This window comes from Aulonocara sp. 'chitande type north' Nkhata Bay, linkage group LG7 (assembly GCF_057382095.1).
Source record: "Aulonocara sp. 'chitande type north' Nkhata Bay isolate Kocher_YH1m ecotype deep benthic linkage group LG7, A_spYH_male_GT1.1, whole genome shotgun sequence".
Lineage (NCBI taxonomy): Eukaryota > Metazoa > Chordata > Actinopteri > Cichliformes > Cichlidae > Aulonocara > Aulonocara sp. 'chitande type north' Nkhata Bay.
The window spans coordinates 15,570,905-15,587,579 of NC_141350.1; the positions used below are offsets into that span (position 1 = coordinate 15,570,905).

Here is a 16,675-nt window from a genome sequence, read left to right on the forward strand (position 1 = left end):
AAGGCCCTAAATTACAATGACCATAACACGTATTAATACTTCTGACCACAACTGTATGTTGCTTGTGACCTATTTATAAAAAGTCAGCTGTGCAGTAACCTCATCTATTTACCACACAGTGGAGCTGTTGCATGTCTTTCTTTTGGCCACTTTGTTCTTTTGATACGGCCACATGTTTTTGTTCCTGTGTATTAAGTGTTATATCCTGTGCTTGTGCCTTGAATGTAACTACAAATGAACTGCTGGTCACAAAAGCAAAGTTTGAAAAGAATAATTTAAACTGTCTCTGCCTTTCAGGCATAAGCACAAGCGTTATTATTGAGGTGCAAGAAAAAAAATGCTATGCAAGATTAAAGCATCACATTCATTCTCTGAAATGCAAAACGTCTTATTAAAATTCTGTTTATCTCAAAGAGCCAAGATGAAGATTCTCAAATGATGACAGAAGTGGACCTGTTTATCTCCACTAAAGCTGTCAAAGTACTGAATGCTGACACACAGGTCAGTGGCTCTTAAATTTGTGTGTTGCCTTCTTCTTGTGCATAAACACAATTTATTTTGAATCATGATTGTCATTACTTTTGTTCCTCATAGGAAACAATGATGGACAGTGCCTTGCGAACCATCTCCTACATCGCAGACATCGGCAGCATTGTAGTTCTGATGGCACGGAGGCGCATGTCTCAGGCCTCATCAGAGGAGCTCTCTGAATCTTCGGACTCCACCAGCGAAGGGAAGAGCCAGTACAGAATGATCTGCTATGTCTTTGAATCAGAGGATGTAAGTATTGCCATTCTTTTCTACTTTACGCTCTAGTTTTACATTTTTACAATAATCTCTGGTCACTTCCTTGCTGTTGTCAGCTGGGATAGCCTTTCTGCTGAGCGGTTTCCCCCAAATGCTCCCCTTCCCGTAGGCGCAGCTAATCGCACAGTCTATTGGTCAGGCGTTCAGTGTGGCCTACAGAGAATTCCTGCGAGCCAATGGCATCAATCCCACCGACCTGAGCCAGAAACAATACAGTGACATCATCAGCTCCCAGGAAATGTACCACGATGACCTCGTTCATTTCTCAAATTCAGACAACTGTAAAGAGGTGTGACATGTTTTTTATTCCACTGTTGGCTAATTGTAAATGATGACTGATGGATTTTCCACCCTAACAGAATCTCGCTAAATGAAATGCATATACTATTATGAAATGCATAAACTATTATATATTGTACATATATTTATTAGTTTCAGATGTAGCCATTCTTGTATTTTGCTTGTTTACATTATTGTATTTTGCACAACTCTGTTGCTTGTGAAGCTCGCACACAAGAATTTCACTCACATGTGCTGTACCAATGTACCTGCACATGTGATGTGACAATAAAAGTGATTTGATTTAATTTTCAATATGAAATTCAAAGTGTGCTTAAAAAGGTTTAAAAAATACTTGTATACTGTATTACAGCTGTATATAGAGAAGCAGAAAGGCGAGATCCTCGGCGTGGTAATAGTCGAGTCTGGCTGGGGCTCCATTCTGCCCACGGTCATCCTGGCCAGCATGCTGAACAGTGGGCCCGCAGCTCGCTCTGGAAAACTCAACGTGGGCGACCAGATTATGTCCATCAATGACACAAGTCTCGTGGGGCTGCCACTGGCCACCTGCCAGGGCATCATTAAGGTATGGAGTACATCAGGAACCTCCAGTTAGCCCTTTACTTAGAGTCATAAGTTAGATAAGGAAGTATTTGAATCAAAGAATAGCACAAGGAAAACTATCTGTAGTTAGTAGTGCTGGACTGAACAGCCCAAAAGTATGAATTACAGTGAAAGTACCTAAATATTAGTGGACTTTTAGGTGGTCCCTCTTTTCACCCTAAAAGGATTAAGTGGACAGGAAAGAAGAACACGAATGAATAAATGTAATTTTGACCATGACACTAACAAGCACATAGAAATACCACATAAGCACAGGGACAGCACCAGTCTTTAGTCCACCTCCACAAATCTTTTGACTTCTGAAACATGTGAATGCGTTTCTGAATGTGTCCCAGGGTCTGAAGAACCAGGTGAAGGTAAAGCTGAGTATTGTAAGCTGCCCTCCTGTCACCACCGTCCTCATCAAGAGACCCGATCTCAAGTTCCAGCTCGGCTTCAGTGTTCAAAATGGCATTGTGAGTGCAGCCGTATCACTCGTTACCATGACTCTAAACTTAAGATTGAACTTTCAACTCAGGCTTATTAAATGCTTAGGTGCATGCAGGTTTTTTTGTCATGTTATAGCATCACAGTGATGGCTGCTTATGTTAAAAATAGCAATAATGAGCTCAGCGTATGTACAAATAATTGCTGTGAGCCAAAAGCTCAGGCGTCATTCTGCTCTGATAGTTTTTGAGCTGCTGCACCAGGGCCAAGATAAATAAGGAACTGTGAACTGTGAACCATGAAAGCTACTCTAGTACATGCCAAAAATATGTTAATATTTACAACATACCCCCTTGTTGACTGGGAGTGTTGGTATTTATGATGCAGTTCCACATTTGGGGTTATTTTGCTTCCTCAGATCTGCAGCCTGATGCGAGGCGGTATCGCTGAGAGAGGCGGCGTTCGTGTTGGACACAGAATCATTGAAATAAATGGTCAGAGTGTCGTTGCCATGGCACACGAGAAGATAGTTCAAACCCTGTCCATCTCTGTGGGTGAGGTAGGAACTCCTCATGACACAAGATGGCAATTTTCTCCGATTACTGCACCACACAAACACTGTGCCACACAGGCCTTTCATAGATGCATGCACATTAGAGTTTGGTTTAAAGCCAAATCACTGGGTACACACAGGGCCACAGAATGCCTGTAAGTGATGGGTCAATAAAGTCAATAAAATCCTGTGATTAAACAAACCATGGTTAAATATTTTTTTTAAATTAAAACTGACTAGTACAATAAAGGATGTTTGTGTGAGAAAACTCACATTCCAGAGAAATTAACTATTGTGTACTTTCACAGTGATTACAGGAATCTATTTCCTTGAGTGCAAGTTTACAATTTATCCCTATGAGCGTGCTTTAAAGGAACAGTTTGGGAAATTCTTTTGCCCTTCCTTGTTGACTCATAGTCCAGCACATTAACTCCAATAAAACCATCACGTTGTTCGCTGTTTCAATTAGATAAACTCAGCTGTTTCAAACTAACTGTCAGGCAGCTCATGCTTCACATTGATTTTTTTAATTTTTTCAGGAAATTGTTATACATCTTGTTGGGGGAAAACTCTGTAAAAAACCCAGGAGAAATAAAGACACAATGAGACAAAGTTACTTTCTTTATCAAACGTGTACACGGGTGAGCTGCTAAGAACAACTCACACCATGCACAGTGGCTTGGTAATTTTTATAGGCACAGAGCACAGAGACAGTGAGAACAGGATAACAAATAATAAACAGATAAAATAAAACAACTCCATATATGGTGCTAGTCTCGTCAGCAGAGAGCTAGGGAAGATAAAACAATCTAAAACAATATGTCCCAGAAACAAGATGTGTTTGCTGGGAAAGTCTAAAAAGATAATTCTAAACTAATCTAACCATAGGCAGAGGGCAGACAAAAGGCATCTTTGTACATTTAAAAGAAGGTAAAGAAACATAGAATCATTTTTCCTGTAACATTCCCTCCTGTTTTAACTTATTTTAAATGTATACAACAATTGTCTGTGAAGGTTATTTATTAAGCATCTTTAGCAATTTTTTAATTTTCAAAATGTCAGCATAGCAGAAATGGAAGTCATTTGGTCTAAAGAATAAAACAAAAGAAAATAATAAAAAGAAAAACATAGTAAATGAAAATCATAGTAAATGAAATAACAAGTGGAATAAACAAGAAAAAATAATAAAACTAAAACTACAAAAAATAAAGGATAAAAACCTTATATTTTAAAACGAAAACTACAAAAAATAAAAGAATGAAAACTAAAATGAAAACTTTGTATTTGAAAATGATGAAAACCTAATATGTAAAATGATGAAAACTTCATATTTAAAATGAAAACTTCAAAAAATAAAATGATGAAAACCTTATATTGTACTTGCATAAACTACTAATGTGTTAATCAGTGCATGATCACTTGAAAAAGGCAGAAGTCATTTTTAATCACCACGTCATTCATTAGCAGTTATTACAAGTTCTCCTCTAACAGAATTGCAACGGGATGCTGTTCTTCTTGAGGCACGGCAACATAAGCAGTCATTGTAGTTGTTATCATCTTTGAAATCATTACTCTTAGACATGGCGGTGTAGCTGCTCCAGATGTGTGGTCAGTGACATATTTTTGCAGAATGGACAAATTCTGCAAAGCTTCATAAATGTCTCCTCCAGTTTCGTATCCATCAGGGATAAAAGTGCAATATGTTTCCCCGATCAGCTTGCAAACTCCTCCTTGTGATGCTGTTAGCAGGTCTAGTGTCAGTGTGTTCTTCAACACCATCGTTCTGATGGCCTTCTGTTCTCCTGCTAAGGCCGTTCCCAGGGTCTTAGTCAAGTTGATGTGTCGTAGCAGAGCATATCGGTTGATTTCCACATGATCCCGCACCTCGGCAACTCCAATGCCGGGGATCAAGCTCTGTAAGAATTTCACTCCTCCTCAGATGCGAAACTCTGGTTCCTTTACTGCTTGGTGCCGTCCGTGCACATCCTGTCTGGTAATGAGTCTTTGTTTGTAGTATCATCCGGTAGCTGTAGTTGGAGCGACAGTTGAGGCTCATCAGTGTCGCGTTACTGGCACAGGTTTCGTTGAGTGAACAGTCCATACACTTCCTCTCGTTCCTCGGTGGGCAGAAAGTGTATATGTATTTGCATAGCAGTCAGTTTTATTATTCAAGTAAGCTGTAGTGTTCATAAACTGCCACCAGAAATTAGTGGCATAGCCATGGGGAAACTTGGTGTACTTTCCTTTGTCATACAGTGTCTGCCTTTTCTTCATATAGCGTGACTTATTGTCCCTCACGGAAGCAAAGATGAGGAGCCCGGCCATGGTCAGGGCCGCTGCAGTTGTTAAGAGCCACCACCTCATGACGACGGGACACACCCTCCTGTCGCGAGTAGACCCCCCGGCCAGGAAAGCTGACCCCTCCACCGGGCGAGATCACAACAAGTGGGCAAGCCTGCTGTCAGCTGTGTTTAGATGGCTTCACTTACTGGCTCTGATGGATGCAAGATGGTCGTTCCGCTATTTTGCAAGCTCCAGTTTTTCCTTTGGAGCACTTTGATCAGAACCCAGTCACCGGGCTGTGATCTGCAAGACACTTGATAGACATCATTACATTCTTCGTCATTTACAATCATCTCTTTATTTTCCTACAACTTAGACATACATTTTGCTACTGAAATTGTATCTGCCTTTTTCACTGGGTAGATTTCTGGCCACTTTGAGAATACATCTATAACCACTAGGGTGTATTTTTACCCTTGGCATTCATTTAGCTCAATAAAGTCCATATGGATTGTGTGGTCTCAGGTTACCCTGAGCATTATATTTTTGACAAGTCATGCACGTTCTGACAAATTGTTTTGCTGAGGTTTCAAAATTTACAGTGTAGAATTTACAGTGTAGAAATGAGAGTTGACAATACTGGTCAGTCCCCCCGTTGACAAATGCGTACAGCCATGAGTCACTAATGCCGCCATTTTGTGGAGGAATTTTGGCAACACTAGCTTGCCATAACACATCATTAAGTCGTTTGTCAGAACTGCACCGTGTTTTAGCCATTTTGCCTGCTCTGCTGTGCTTGCTGCTTTTGTTCATTTTTCAACACATCCAGTGGAATCTGATGTGTGTTTACTGCCATCAATGTGATGTTTGTCTTTTGTGCCGCCTGTTTTGCTGCTCTGTCAGCAAAATTGTTGCCTGTAGTAATGAAAGAGTCAGTAAGCGTTGTAAGAGGTTGGCATGGTGAACCGGTTTTCCAGTTGGTGTAATCATTCCTCTGTTATGCCAAATTTTTTGCAAAATGATGCACAGCAGAGAAAACATACTGGCTGTCTGTATGTATGTTTATTAGTTTGTCTTTGTGTATTTAGCTTTCGCGTATCACAGCTATCAGCTCAGCGCTCTGTGCAGGACATGAAGAAGAAAGTGGTTTTGCTTCTATTATTTTACTATCTGTGGTTACTGCGTAACCTACACAATTTCGGCCTGTGCTGTAAGGTCAAATGCTGTTCTCCTAGCTTCCACACTTGCTGATCATAAGGTGGATCTGGGCCTGGAGTTTGTTTAAATCTCAGAATGTTGTGATACTCGGTCGGTTTCTGGCACTCAGGTGTAATACCAGAAAAGAATGGCATGACTGCTATCTTAAGTTTTGTCAGAGCGTCTCTACCTAGCAAATTTACTGGACACGACGGGTCATATATGCATTTAATAAAGCACCTGCGGCCACTTGCTGTGTGTACTAGTTCTAAAAGGGCAGTTAATTGTTGTACAGTTGTGTGGCCTGAAGCTGACTTTACAACTAATTTGTCCTTTACTCCTACAATCTCGTGGGAAGTGACCTTCCTCTCCACGGTTCTAGCAGGCGTTGTCTCTATGTTATCTGCTGTTTCTGCATGGCTGTCTGCGGCCTTGGTGTTTGTGACTTTGCTCGCCTCTCTGTTCCTGATAGCCACCTGCGAATTAGTGTTTTAGTCTGTTGTCAACAGTCAGCCTTATTTTTAAGTTACAGAATGCTTCTCCTTTTTTTTTTTGTATGGGAGAATAGATGCAACTCTACATTTTCACTTAAGGCAGTTTTAGATAATTTCTAGTTCTTCAAACAATGCATGGATCTCACACATTTCAAACTTTCAAGTTACGGTTGTTTCCCATTTATACAAATATATATATATTTAACTTTGCATTGCTCACAGCTCATAGCTCACAGCTCTAAACCTAGGCATTTTTCAATCATATGCCTAATCACTATGTGTCACTGTGATTCTCAAGTATTGTCACAAGTTCGTTTAAAATCGTTTCCAAAACCAACAAAATAATCAAACAAAAACAAAAAACATAAACGTGTCAGGACACAAAAGAAAAAGAAAAATGCTGCCACCCGAACAAGGCAGAAGTCTGCATATGTTGGCTTTTAATAGCATGCAGCTTGTAACATGGTAGACTAATGTGCCTGTGTTAATTCAGCTCCATATTATTGTGTGAAGTTGCACTGGGTTGGGAGTGGTTTTGTGGTTGTCACATTTTTGGTGAGCCAATGGCTGGAATGGGGTTGGACTAATTAGAGGCAGGTGTACTTGATTGCACTGATACACTGGTCTACATATAGCCCACACTACAAACACTGCTGTGTTGTTTTGTCTCTCTGTGCAGTCCCGGGCCTATTATATGCCACAGCCTAAAGGCAGCAGAGTTCCAGAGGCTTGAGTGACCACTGACTATATGCTTGCAGGGTGGTGGGTCTCCAAGGACAACTTCTAACCCTGTTAAAGGCAACATGTGGGGTGCAACTTGGCCGTGTGGCATAGCTGGCTCTGGCCTTGGGACTGTGTGTTTTTATACAATTCATAAGTGGGACACTGGACTGTTTTATCTTTTATCTCTTGATATATTTTTCATCAATAAATTATCTTTTAGAATTTTATTGACTGACATCTTTTTGCCCACGACTGAGACGGTTGGTCAGACCTAGAGTCTTTCTTTGGGTGTGTTACAGCAGCTTCTGCTCTAAAAGAAACAAAAAAGAAAAAGAAAAGAAAATGTGGAACATGCTCATCAGCTTAGCAGTGTCTACATATTTAATTCAGCTTCTCAATCCTGTAGTTGTAGCTGTTGTCTACAGGGTTTTGCTTATTGGTTGTTATTATAGGTGTGCTCTATATCTCAGCAATGTGTCATTCTAGGATGATAGGTTTCAAGCTGGTCAAGTGCCTCTATGCACTTCATTAGTTTAGTTATTCTCTGTATTGTCTTCATCTCACATGTCATTACACTGAGTTTCAGCAAACCTTAAGCTTGATGCAGACTACTGCTTAACAATTATCCACCTTACATCATAACCGATTAAGGTGCCTCTTCATATTAATATTATGTCATTGTTAATATTATCCTCTTTGTCTTATATAACAGCAATAGCATATTATAATATTTTATCAGTGTGTACCACTATACTACTCCTGAGCCAATTTGATAGTTAGGATCATCTTATTCAGCAAACAGATAATTTTGAATTCATCCAATCTGCGGTCACATTTGTTCTCTCTGTTGCATGGCGGACCAGGCAGTTCTATTATAATATATTATTTATATTTTATTTTGTATCCATCAAGGGCTTCAGATGACCTGCAGAATCATCCTTTTCCCAAGGTGGAGACAGTTACCTTTTCACACACTGTCCTTGGCTGAACAGTGACACAGCCTTAATATACTTTATTTATGTTATTAAAATATTTTCGTGTGAATTATTTGCTTTATATTCATTTTATACATTGTGGGCATGGTCATCATGCCAACTGTGTTTCATTGATAATATCACTTTACAGGTTGTTATCCTTGCTATTATTAATTTCAAATACTCTAAAGATAATTTCTACTGTAATTTTCCCTTTGTTTATCTTTATTTCGTACTTTTTATATTTATATCTACTCAGTGGGGTCTGTTTTCAACCCTTTTAAAACTACCTCAAACTACTTTGATCTCTAGTTTTCACTTAATAAGGGATTATTATGTTCTTCCTGATATGGGTGTTGCTGCAGATGCGGCTGCAGGAGTGAGTGATGGTTTACTAAAAGGATTGTGGACACTGCACAGTGTCTCGTCTTCTGGTTTTACTAAACTGGCAGTTGGATTCTGTTCTTCTGACTGTTTATATTTTGTTTTCTTAAATCTCTCTCTGTTTTTGTCCGGCGTCTGGACTTTTCTTTTCTCACCACTGCTCGTCAGCAGGAATGAGTTTTAATTTCACTTGCTTGATTACCCATCTTATTTATGTATTTACTTATTTTTGTTTAAGTAATATATACACGATACAGCTGCTATCACCTTCGCTGGTATTAGAGACGAGAGTGGTTGCTCACACGCCCTTCTACTTTCGGACTATTTCCAAAAGCGGTGTGAACTTTACGAGACGGAACTCGACCGTTCTCTCAACTCACCAGCACGTCAGTGAATAGCAGTAAAAGAAAAACACAGTAGGAGCAGCTCAGTCTCTTATTGGACCGTGAAAATTCAGCTTGCTCCGTTAATTAAAACAATACACACACACACATTCACACCTATTCGCGCGATCGGAACCCTTATCATAAGGGGAGCTGCCAGTCTTTCTGTAGACGAGCTACTTATTCCCTAGACCCTGTCTAGACCCAGCTGGGGGAGCTACCCAGAGCTCCAAACCTAACCCACAGAAGTGGGGAGCTTCCAGTCGACGAGCTCCAAGCTACCAGCCGACGAGCTACTTTAAACCCACAGAAGTGGGGAGCTTCCAGTCGCGACGAGCTGCTTTCGCTATTTTAAATTCCCTGAATTTAAAATACGCTTTTACGCAAGATTGTGTCAGTGTGTCTGTATCTACCTGGTCGGTGTCGCCGGGTCTGGTCCACCTCGATCGGGCCCCACCACCGTGGGTCGCTTTCTAAGACGTTGGCCAAGACCCGAATTTAACGCTCTTGGTCTTTTTCCACACACCTGGTGTGTGGGCTGTCGACAGGCGAACAACGTGGACTGGTCACGGAGATGGGACACGATGGAGGTGCTCCGGCTCGAAGGACCAAGAAATGTTGGGGGAAAACTCTGTAAAAAACCCAGGAGAAATAAAGACACAATGAGACAAAGTTACTTTCTTTATCAAACGTGTACACGGGTGAGCTGCTAAGAACAACTCACACCATGCACAGTGGCTTGGTAATTTTTATAGGCACAGAGCACAGAGACAGTGAGAACAGGATAACAAATAATAAACAGATAAAATAAAACAACTCCATATATGGTGCTAGTCTCGTCAGCAGAGAGCTAGGGAAGATAAAACAATCTAAAACAATATGTCCCAGAAACAAGATGTGTTTGCTGGGAAAGTCTAAAAAGATAATTCTAAACTAATCTAACCATAGGCAGAGGGCAGACAAAAGGCATCTTTGTACATTTAAAAGAAGGTAAAGAAACATAGAATCATTTTTCCTGTAACACATCTTTTAACTCTTGACCAAAGTAAATGAATATGGCAACATATCAAACTAGTATTAAACACAAACAAATGGATGGAGAATACAGAGGAGACCTGATGGTTCAGATCCCAGTTTGTGTTGTGATGCTCAATGCTTCAATGCTGTAAATAAAACTTAAAGTTAAACATAATCAAAAATATGTACCGAATATTATTTAAAACTTTAACTTAATTTTCAACCACTCTTGTATTTTCTCTGTAATTTCTTCAAGTGTACGTTCTGATAGAAAAGATCTCTGTTTGACAGCAATACATCTGAATCCTTTTCTCAGTCTCTGGTGGGACAGAGAGGAGTAAGTAAATTAGGGCCGATTACATATCTGTGCATGTGTAAATGCATCTGAAGTTGATGGGTTAACCCAGGGAGCTCACTTTACATTGTGGGCCACATACAGCCCACTTTGACTTTCAGGCGAGGGATAAGTTTAACCCCAGTCAGAACCCCTCTGATATCTTCACATACAAAAAAAGAAGTACAATTTTAGCTGCATGTCTCAGTTTTTCTATATGATAAAGAAATTCTGCTGTAGTAAATGGAAGAAATCTGTAAACATGGCACTTTGGGACTAAACTGTAAGTAATAGATGTGTAAAAGCACAGAGAATGTATCTCATTGCCCAGACTGACCTGTAATAATAAAGCAAAGTTTTTCTTGCTTTTTAAAAGATACCATAAAGAAATAGAAACTCTTCTATTAGATGGTGAAAAAATAGGATTTCTTTGTCATTTCATTGTTCTTTTTTTTCTTTAACTTAGGTGTAGTACGAACAATCGTGAAGGAGGCCTTTATCAGTAGAAAAAACTGTACAATTTATAAAAATGCAGTTAAAAGTCCCAAATCGTTCCTGTGGGCCGCCTCAGAGTCTTTGTGGTGCCAATTCAGGGCCCGTGTGCCACATGTTTGACACCCTGCATTTACCCACCCTGCTTCTTTCATGTTTCCCTCTGTGCCAGATCAACATGAAGACGATGCCTGCTGTGATGTTCAGACTGCTGACGGGACAGGAGACGCCCGTCTACATATAGAGGACCCTGCATGGATCAGCCCCACTGTAGCTCTGCATGTCTGGCTGCGTGACGACAATAAGACGGGTGGCTCAGTGGGACGAGGAGAATTTATTTTTCTATCATTTTATTTTTTTTGGCCTGTTGTCGCGACGCTGTAAAGAACATCCGTTTCTCATTTTCCCAGGTTTTATCTTGAATTACATCGTCATAATGGCCTTACAATGTGAATACTCTGTCTGTAGTACTGTACGTGAGTTTATGGTGTTGAAGAAAAGTAGCTTTACGGTCATGTTTATTTTCTTATGAAGAGATAAATTAGTACATTTATTTTTTATTTAGTCATTTTTATAATGTGTATGGAGTTTAAAATTGTACTTCTACTGTAAATACTTTGGATTTCTCAAGGACTTGATTGGAAAGGCCATATAACTTCTGCAGTATATGCATGTGATAACGAAGAATACGATTTACTGACCAGGGATTCATTCTCAATCCAACATGTTAATCTATTACAATTAGTATCAAAAGAAGATAATAAGATGCTGTACAAAGGCACTGAACTCTGTGTATTGTGGTGACGCTGAAGGCCAAAGACACTCTTAATTTTCAAGGACATACAGTATATGGATGATCATTACTTTTACCAGAGCGTACAAGAATGTATCAGAATATACAATACTGAATGAATGTACAGTTATAACACACAGAAAATACAGTTTCACTGCTGAGCACTTGTTTGTTTTCATTTTATTCAGCTCTTAAAAAATTACAGGACAGAAAAAAAACATATTTAACAGGATTACAAGAGAATCAATTCAACCTATCAGAGCACTGTGTGTGCATGAATCTGATGCAAGGAAACCACATGTTCCAACATTCGGGCTCTCGCTGCTTCTCACTAGTGTGGGGTCGCTTAGAAATCTCCTTTTAGAAATAAAAAGCACATTTGTTTTTGCTTAGTATATCATTAAATGTTCAGAAATGTGTTCACCAGTCCCGTCGTAAATTTGTGCCATCTGGCTCTTGCAGGTATTCAATAATGCTGCCAGCTTAGGAGTTGTGTTTCTGAAACTAGAGACTCTAATGTTTTCTGTTCTGGTGAGAGCCAGATTGCACTGGTCTCTGGAGGGAGTAGCACGTGCTGTCGTATTACATCTTCAGTTTTTAAGCAGTTTCTTGGATCGAGTAGGCTTAATTTTATTAACCTCTTAAGCCCCAAGCCTAACTGATCCCCTGCCTTTTGCCCCCGTATCAGGGGGCGTTGGGGCTTAAGAGGTTAATAATGTCTTTGACCAAGTTTCTGATCAGTTTAATGTAAATAAAACCAAATGTGCATTTCATTTAAAAAAGCAGATTCTTAAAGTGTATACTCTGTGTACAATCAATATGTATCTGTGTTGTCTCATGTTTCATTACCAAACAAGCAAAACAACGAGAGCTCTACCATCCACACCCATCACACTATATACACATTGTATGGATCCCATACGAAGTTATGTTTATTTACAGCTACTACAACATGAGAGTGACCTTTACAAATGTGACTATTTACAGTGGACTCAATTTTAAGACATTATTATTTACAGGCTCACACAGATAACTAACACATGTGAAAGTCGAGACTTTAACTGTAACACATTCAACAAAAATTATTTTCAAGTATGAACAAAGCAATCTCCCTGAGAGGGAATCTGCACAGCTTCATAAATGTTCCTGTAACACAGAAAGAAAACGATCAAAGTTAGCTGAACGACGTCTTTATCATGGATATAAAGGTGACTATGGCGGCCGTATAAACTAACTATGGGAATGCCTTATTAATACACTGTTCGGTCTTGTCCCACAGTAGAATTTACTTATATTAAAGATAAGAACTGTTGCTGCTTTAAACAAATGATTGAGATATTAACAGGCAGCAGAAAGATAATTTGTTGATTACTAATATTCTCAAAAACTGTACGAACCACCCTCATGAATGTACTTACTTCTGTAACTTTTAAATTCACTGGTGAAATTGTCACTCCATCGAGGAAAAATGAATTCAGGTAGCCCTCACTGTATGAATCATCCTCGTCTTCACAGCCGTCGACACCGACACTGAAAGCCTCTTTCATCTTCTCAGGGACCAAAAAGTCAAGCAGCACCACAAGAAGCCCAATGAGGGTGCACAGGATGCCTGAAAATCACCTGAGTTAGTAACAGTCGGGCTTGGAATGATAAATTCAAGTGCAAAACATGCAAAATCTATGTGCAAATTCACGTGTTTACCTGTAGCCAGGGCCAGCCAAAACGAATGGCTGTATTCTGTTTCAAAGGAGTCAGTTCCTATGTAGAAAACACACTGAGGCACATTCATGATGGTGGTGAAGGAGATCATGGAGAAGAAGATGAATGCAGCAGTGGCAACCACCATGTACCCAGCGTACCGGATTACTGGCATGGAGAAAAGGATGTTGGCGAGCATCCAGCAGCAAAATGCTGTCCTGTGGAGCAATTATTGCACAGGGATTGGAATTTCTACATCGCCCGAAAATTAGAGCGCACGGTATTATTTGACAAAATCAAGATATGAGTTATTAACAATCACCAGAGTGTTGCAGACGCGTATCGTCCAGAGTATCTGTACTGAAAGATGAGACCGCACGGGCTGCTCGGGGTGAATTTTTCAGCGATATACAGAATGGGGTTGGGTAAACCTTTCTCCAGAGCTTCTTCATATTCTTCAATAGTGTCATGCCAGGTGAACATCTCATTGTAGTCAATGGTCTCATTAAACTGTACGACAGGATTCCCTGAGTGAGATCAAACAGATGTAAATACTACTAAGCAACACAGATAAAAAAGGAACTTTTCTGACGTGTATATGCAGAAGATGTTGTTGTAGCACCGACTCCTTTCACAATAAAAACTGCAGGAATATTTGACGAGACGTCACAGGTTGCTTACTGTGACTCACCTTTCAGCGTAACGTTAATGCCATACAGTCCGACATGCAAGCCAATCTCCGCGTTAACCACCGCGTTGCTGAAAGACTTATAGGTGGCTTTCGTGGTCATTCTGGCCTCGGCCCAGTCGTTAGTGAAGTTGAGTGCTGCAGGGAAAAAATTAACTTGAAAGTCTAGAAAACAAAGGTGGCAGGAAGAATAAAATCTTTGAAAAACAATACGAATGCAAAACTCACCCACTATCACGGCACCAATGAACAAGCTGGTAACTATTCTAAATGTCCAGAAGAGCCGCTGAGAGGAAGAGACAGACAAATTATTTCAGGTGACTAAAATGGAAAAAAAAGGTGAGGAAACTGAAATGACAGCATTACAACTGCTATTATTTTTGCACTTTTCAGCAACCACTGTTGGAGGCGCAGAAAGAGAGAGAACAATAGTGAGGTTTCGTCACTCATTTGCAGTGAGTAATAGTTTTTCTTTTTTTGGACTTGGTTGCACTCACCGACTTCCCTCGTATCCCGGGTAGAATGAGAAGAAGACTGACCGCTAACACAAGGAAGACCAGAATAATGGTGAGCAAGCGGCTGCTGAAGATAAACGGAGTCCTTTGTACAGTGTAGAATGGGTAAATGTCATCGTAGAAAGTCATCTTAGCTTCTGCTCTTACAGACACAACTGAGACTAGACAGCATAACAGAGAAGACAGTGTTAGTGACAGAGTTCTCAGTTTCCCCACCCAGATGCAGAGATAGACACTCTTGTTACTCACAGCTGATAAGGTGCTTTACATTACTACGACTATGTAACATGGCATGATTAAACATAAACATGGCCGCCTTATTAACTCCTCTGGCACTGTGTGCCTTCGCTGCAAAGAAATAAATGCATCTGTTTAACAGACAAACACATGCAATCCTATACATCCATTCAGCCACCTCTGCCACTGTAATGTAAATCATTGCTCTTCTCTTTTCTCCATCCTGATTTTAGTGTGTTCAGTCACACCTTAAATAATCATGATAATAATAATGACAAAAACTCAATGAACCTATTGTATAGAAATATCTTAGAGATAGAGATATCTTACCTTAAAGTTAAGTCAGTGATCACTGAAGGAGAAGGAAGTTAAGTGTGAAGGTTGAAGAAGCATAGGCTTCTTTTATACCAGCAGGGCCCCCCCTCGTTTCACCAGGGAGGAGGATGCATTAACTGGAATACTGTGGAAAAGAGGTGTGATCCAGGAATGATGGCCATTCCCATTTGGGAAATAGGTCACATTGAGTTTGTGATAAGCTGTGCAGAACATTTAAACTTTAGTATTGCACCATCCCTCCGCAGCACCTGTGCTACTGAACTATTCTGCGCAACACTTCAACCTCTGCAGTAGGTGAGAATCAACTACTTCCTCATCTTCAGTCAGATACTAAGAGATAAAAGGCACATGATATTTTCTTTGGACTAGAGTTAAATAGACATAAAATACACGTTAAATGGTACTGTCGCGATGAAGCGGTGCAGTTTAGGTTTTTGTCAAGTTTTGCTGTTTGTTTGAAAAACTAGAGCGCAGTCGAGTTAAACTTGTAGGAATTTTCTTCTTTCTGTTAAAGCAGCCTTGTTTAATTACATGTTAATGAGGATATAAAAGGAAATACAAGTTACCTTCACTCCGTCTTCACTTCTCAGTACTCAACTACTCCTCTTGGCCGAATCCTGCGCTGAGGAGCACCTCTCGCATCAATGGATTTGCGTAAATGGGTTTGGAGTGTGTGTGCTGCGTTTGGCTTGGTGCTCACTGTTAGTGAACGTAAGTAGAAAGGAAAGACCGTGTTTTCAGACTCTTTTAACTTTATTAATGTAAAATAAATTCCAATTTGCTCGACATGTACCGAACAGGTTCGCACTGTGAGATAACCTGGGAGGTTCCTCGCTTTGACGGCTGGTACAACAGTCTGGGATATCCCCGACGCGGAGCTGTCGGTAAGTCAAGGAGTTGCTCAAGTGTGCAGCCGCGGTGAACTCTGCAAACTCTACATCACCGCGCTGTGCTTGTGCTCGCGCAGGTACTCATCTGATGCGCCTCGTGCCCGCGCATTACTCGGACGGAGTCTACCATCCTGTCCAGGAGCCGCTGCTTCCAAACCCCCGCAGACTGAGTAGGCTGCTGGCGGAGGGGCCCTCGGGTCTCCCCTCCACACGCAACCAGACCGTGCTCTCGCTTTTCTTTGGTAAATATAAAGCTATATAAATAATGTAAAATAAAATGGTTCGCTGAGCAAAAGAAGGATACAAAGCACAGATATTACTGACACTGAAACATGGCACGCCTAGAATCCTGACTGGAAATTTACTTGTGCACCTTCAAGGGGGAAACTTTTTAAAAACGTAATTTAGGGCAAATACAGCAAACCTTTCACACATTATGAAGGTCGGATTTGATTGGTGTTTCAGTGTGTGTAGTTTTACGTCTTGTTGACTCTGAAATTAATGTTAATTTAGATCATCCTTCAAAATAAGAGTTCGGAGGCGTTACC

At 40.3% G+C, this 16,675-nt stretch overlaps 3 protein-coding genes across 9 annotated transcripts in view; 2 read left to right on the forward strand and 1 right to left on the reverse strand.

Annotated features, from left to right (window-relative positions):
* Positions 1–12,157, forward strand: part of apba2a (amyloid beta (A4) precursor protein-binding, family A, member 2a) — a 19,526-nt gene extending 7,369 nt beyond the window's left edge. For 3 of the 5 annotated variants that reach the window (XM_086298960.1, XM_086298963.1, XM_086298961.1), the window contains 7 exons: positions 415–501; positions 595–780; positions 917–1,096; positions 1,460–1,672; positions 2,046–2,165; positions 2,555–2,695; positions 11,143–12,157. In XM_086298960.1, the coding sequence (XP_086155086.1) occupies positions 415–501; positions 595–780; positions 917–1,096; positions 1,460–1,672; positions 2,046–2,165; positions 2,555–2,695; positions 11,143–11,214 (999 nt within the window). In that variant the 3' untranslated portion in view covers positions 11,215–12,157. The remainder of the gene's footprint in view (positions 1–414; positions 502–594; positions 781–916; positions 1,097–1,459; positions 1,673–2,045; positions 2,166–2,554; positions 2,696–11,142) is intronic. The other 2 variants (XM_086298959.1, XM_086298962.1) reach the window with 1 other exon arrangement.
* duoxa (dual oxidase maturation factor) lies at positions 11,926–16,083 on the reverse strand. Of its 3 annotated transcripts, XM_086298966.1 has the most exons (9): positions 15,804–16,083; positions 15,232–15,361; positions 14,647–14,825; positions 14,378–14,435; positions 14,153–14,287; positions 13,784–13,988; positions 13,465–13,679; positions 13,182–13,372; positions 11,926–12,909 (listed from the first exon to the last, which is right to left on the reverse strand). In XM_086298966.1, the coding sequence occupies exons 3-9, from the start codon at positions 14,791–14,793 to the stop codon at positions 12,898–12,900; spliced, it is 963 nt and encodes a 320-aa protein (XP_086155092.1). In that variant the 5' UTR covers positions 14,794–14,825; positions 15,232–15,361; positions 15,804–16,083; the 3' UTR covers positions 11,926–12,897. The 3 variants fall into 3 exon arrangements, with proteins under 3 accessions (XP_086155092.1, XP_086155093.1, XP_086155094.1); XM_086298967.1 differs by lacking the exons at positions 15,232–15,361; positions 15,804–16,083 and having other exon boundaries at positions 14,647–15,006; XM_086298968.1 differs by lacking the exons at positions 11,926–12,909; positions 15,232–15,361; positions 15,804–16,083 and having other exon boundaries at positions 13,053–13,372; positions 14,647–14,899.
* Positions 15,416–16,675, forward strand: part of duox (dual oxidase) — a 16,342-nt gene continuing 15,082 nt past the window's right edge. The window contains exons 1-4 of the mRNA XM_086298957.1: positions 15,416–15,531; positions 15,828–15,948; positions 16,038–16,121; positions 16,205–16,369. Coding sequence (XP_086155083.1) covers positions 15,882–15,948; positions 16,038–16,121; positions 16,205–16,369 — 316 coding nt within the window. The 5' untranslated portion in view covers positions 15,416–15,531; positions 15,828–15,881. The remainder of the gene's footprint in view (positions 15,532–15,827; positions 15,949–16,037; positions 16,122–16,204; positions 16,370–16,675) is intronic.

Bases quoted from the DNA above. Each gene is read 5' to 3' on its own strand.
- duoxa (XM_086298968.1), bottom strand. From the start codon at position 14,793: ATGACTTTCTACGATGACATTTACCCATTCTACACTGTACAAAGGACT. The intron at 13,680-13,783 runs GTGATTGTTAAT...ATTGCTCCACAG, and splicing joins TACGCGTCTGCAACACTCTG to GACAGCATTTTGCTGCTGGA. The intron at 13,373-13,464 runs GTAAACACGTGA...GGTGATTTTCAG, and splicing joins TTGGCTGGCCCTGGCTACAG to GCATCCTGTGCACCCTCATT.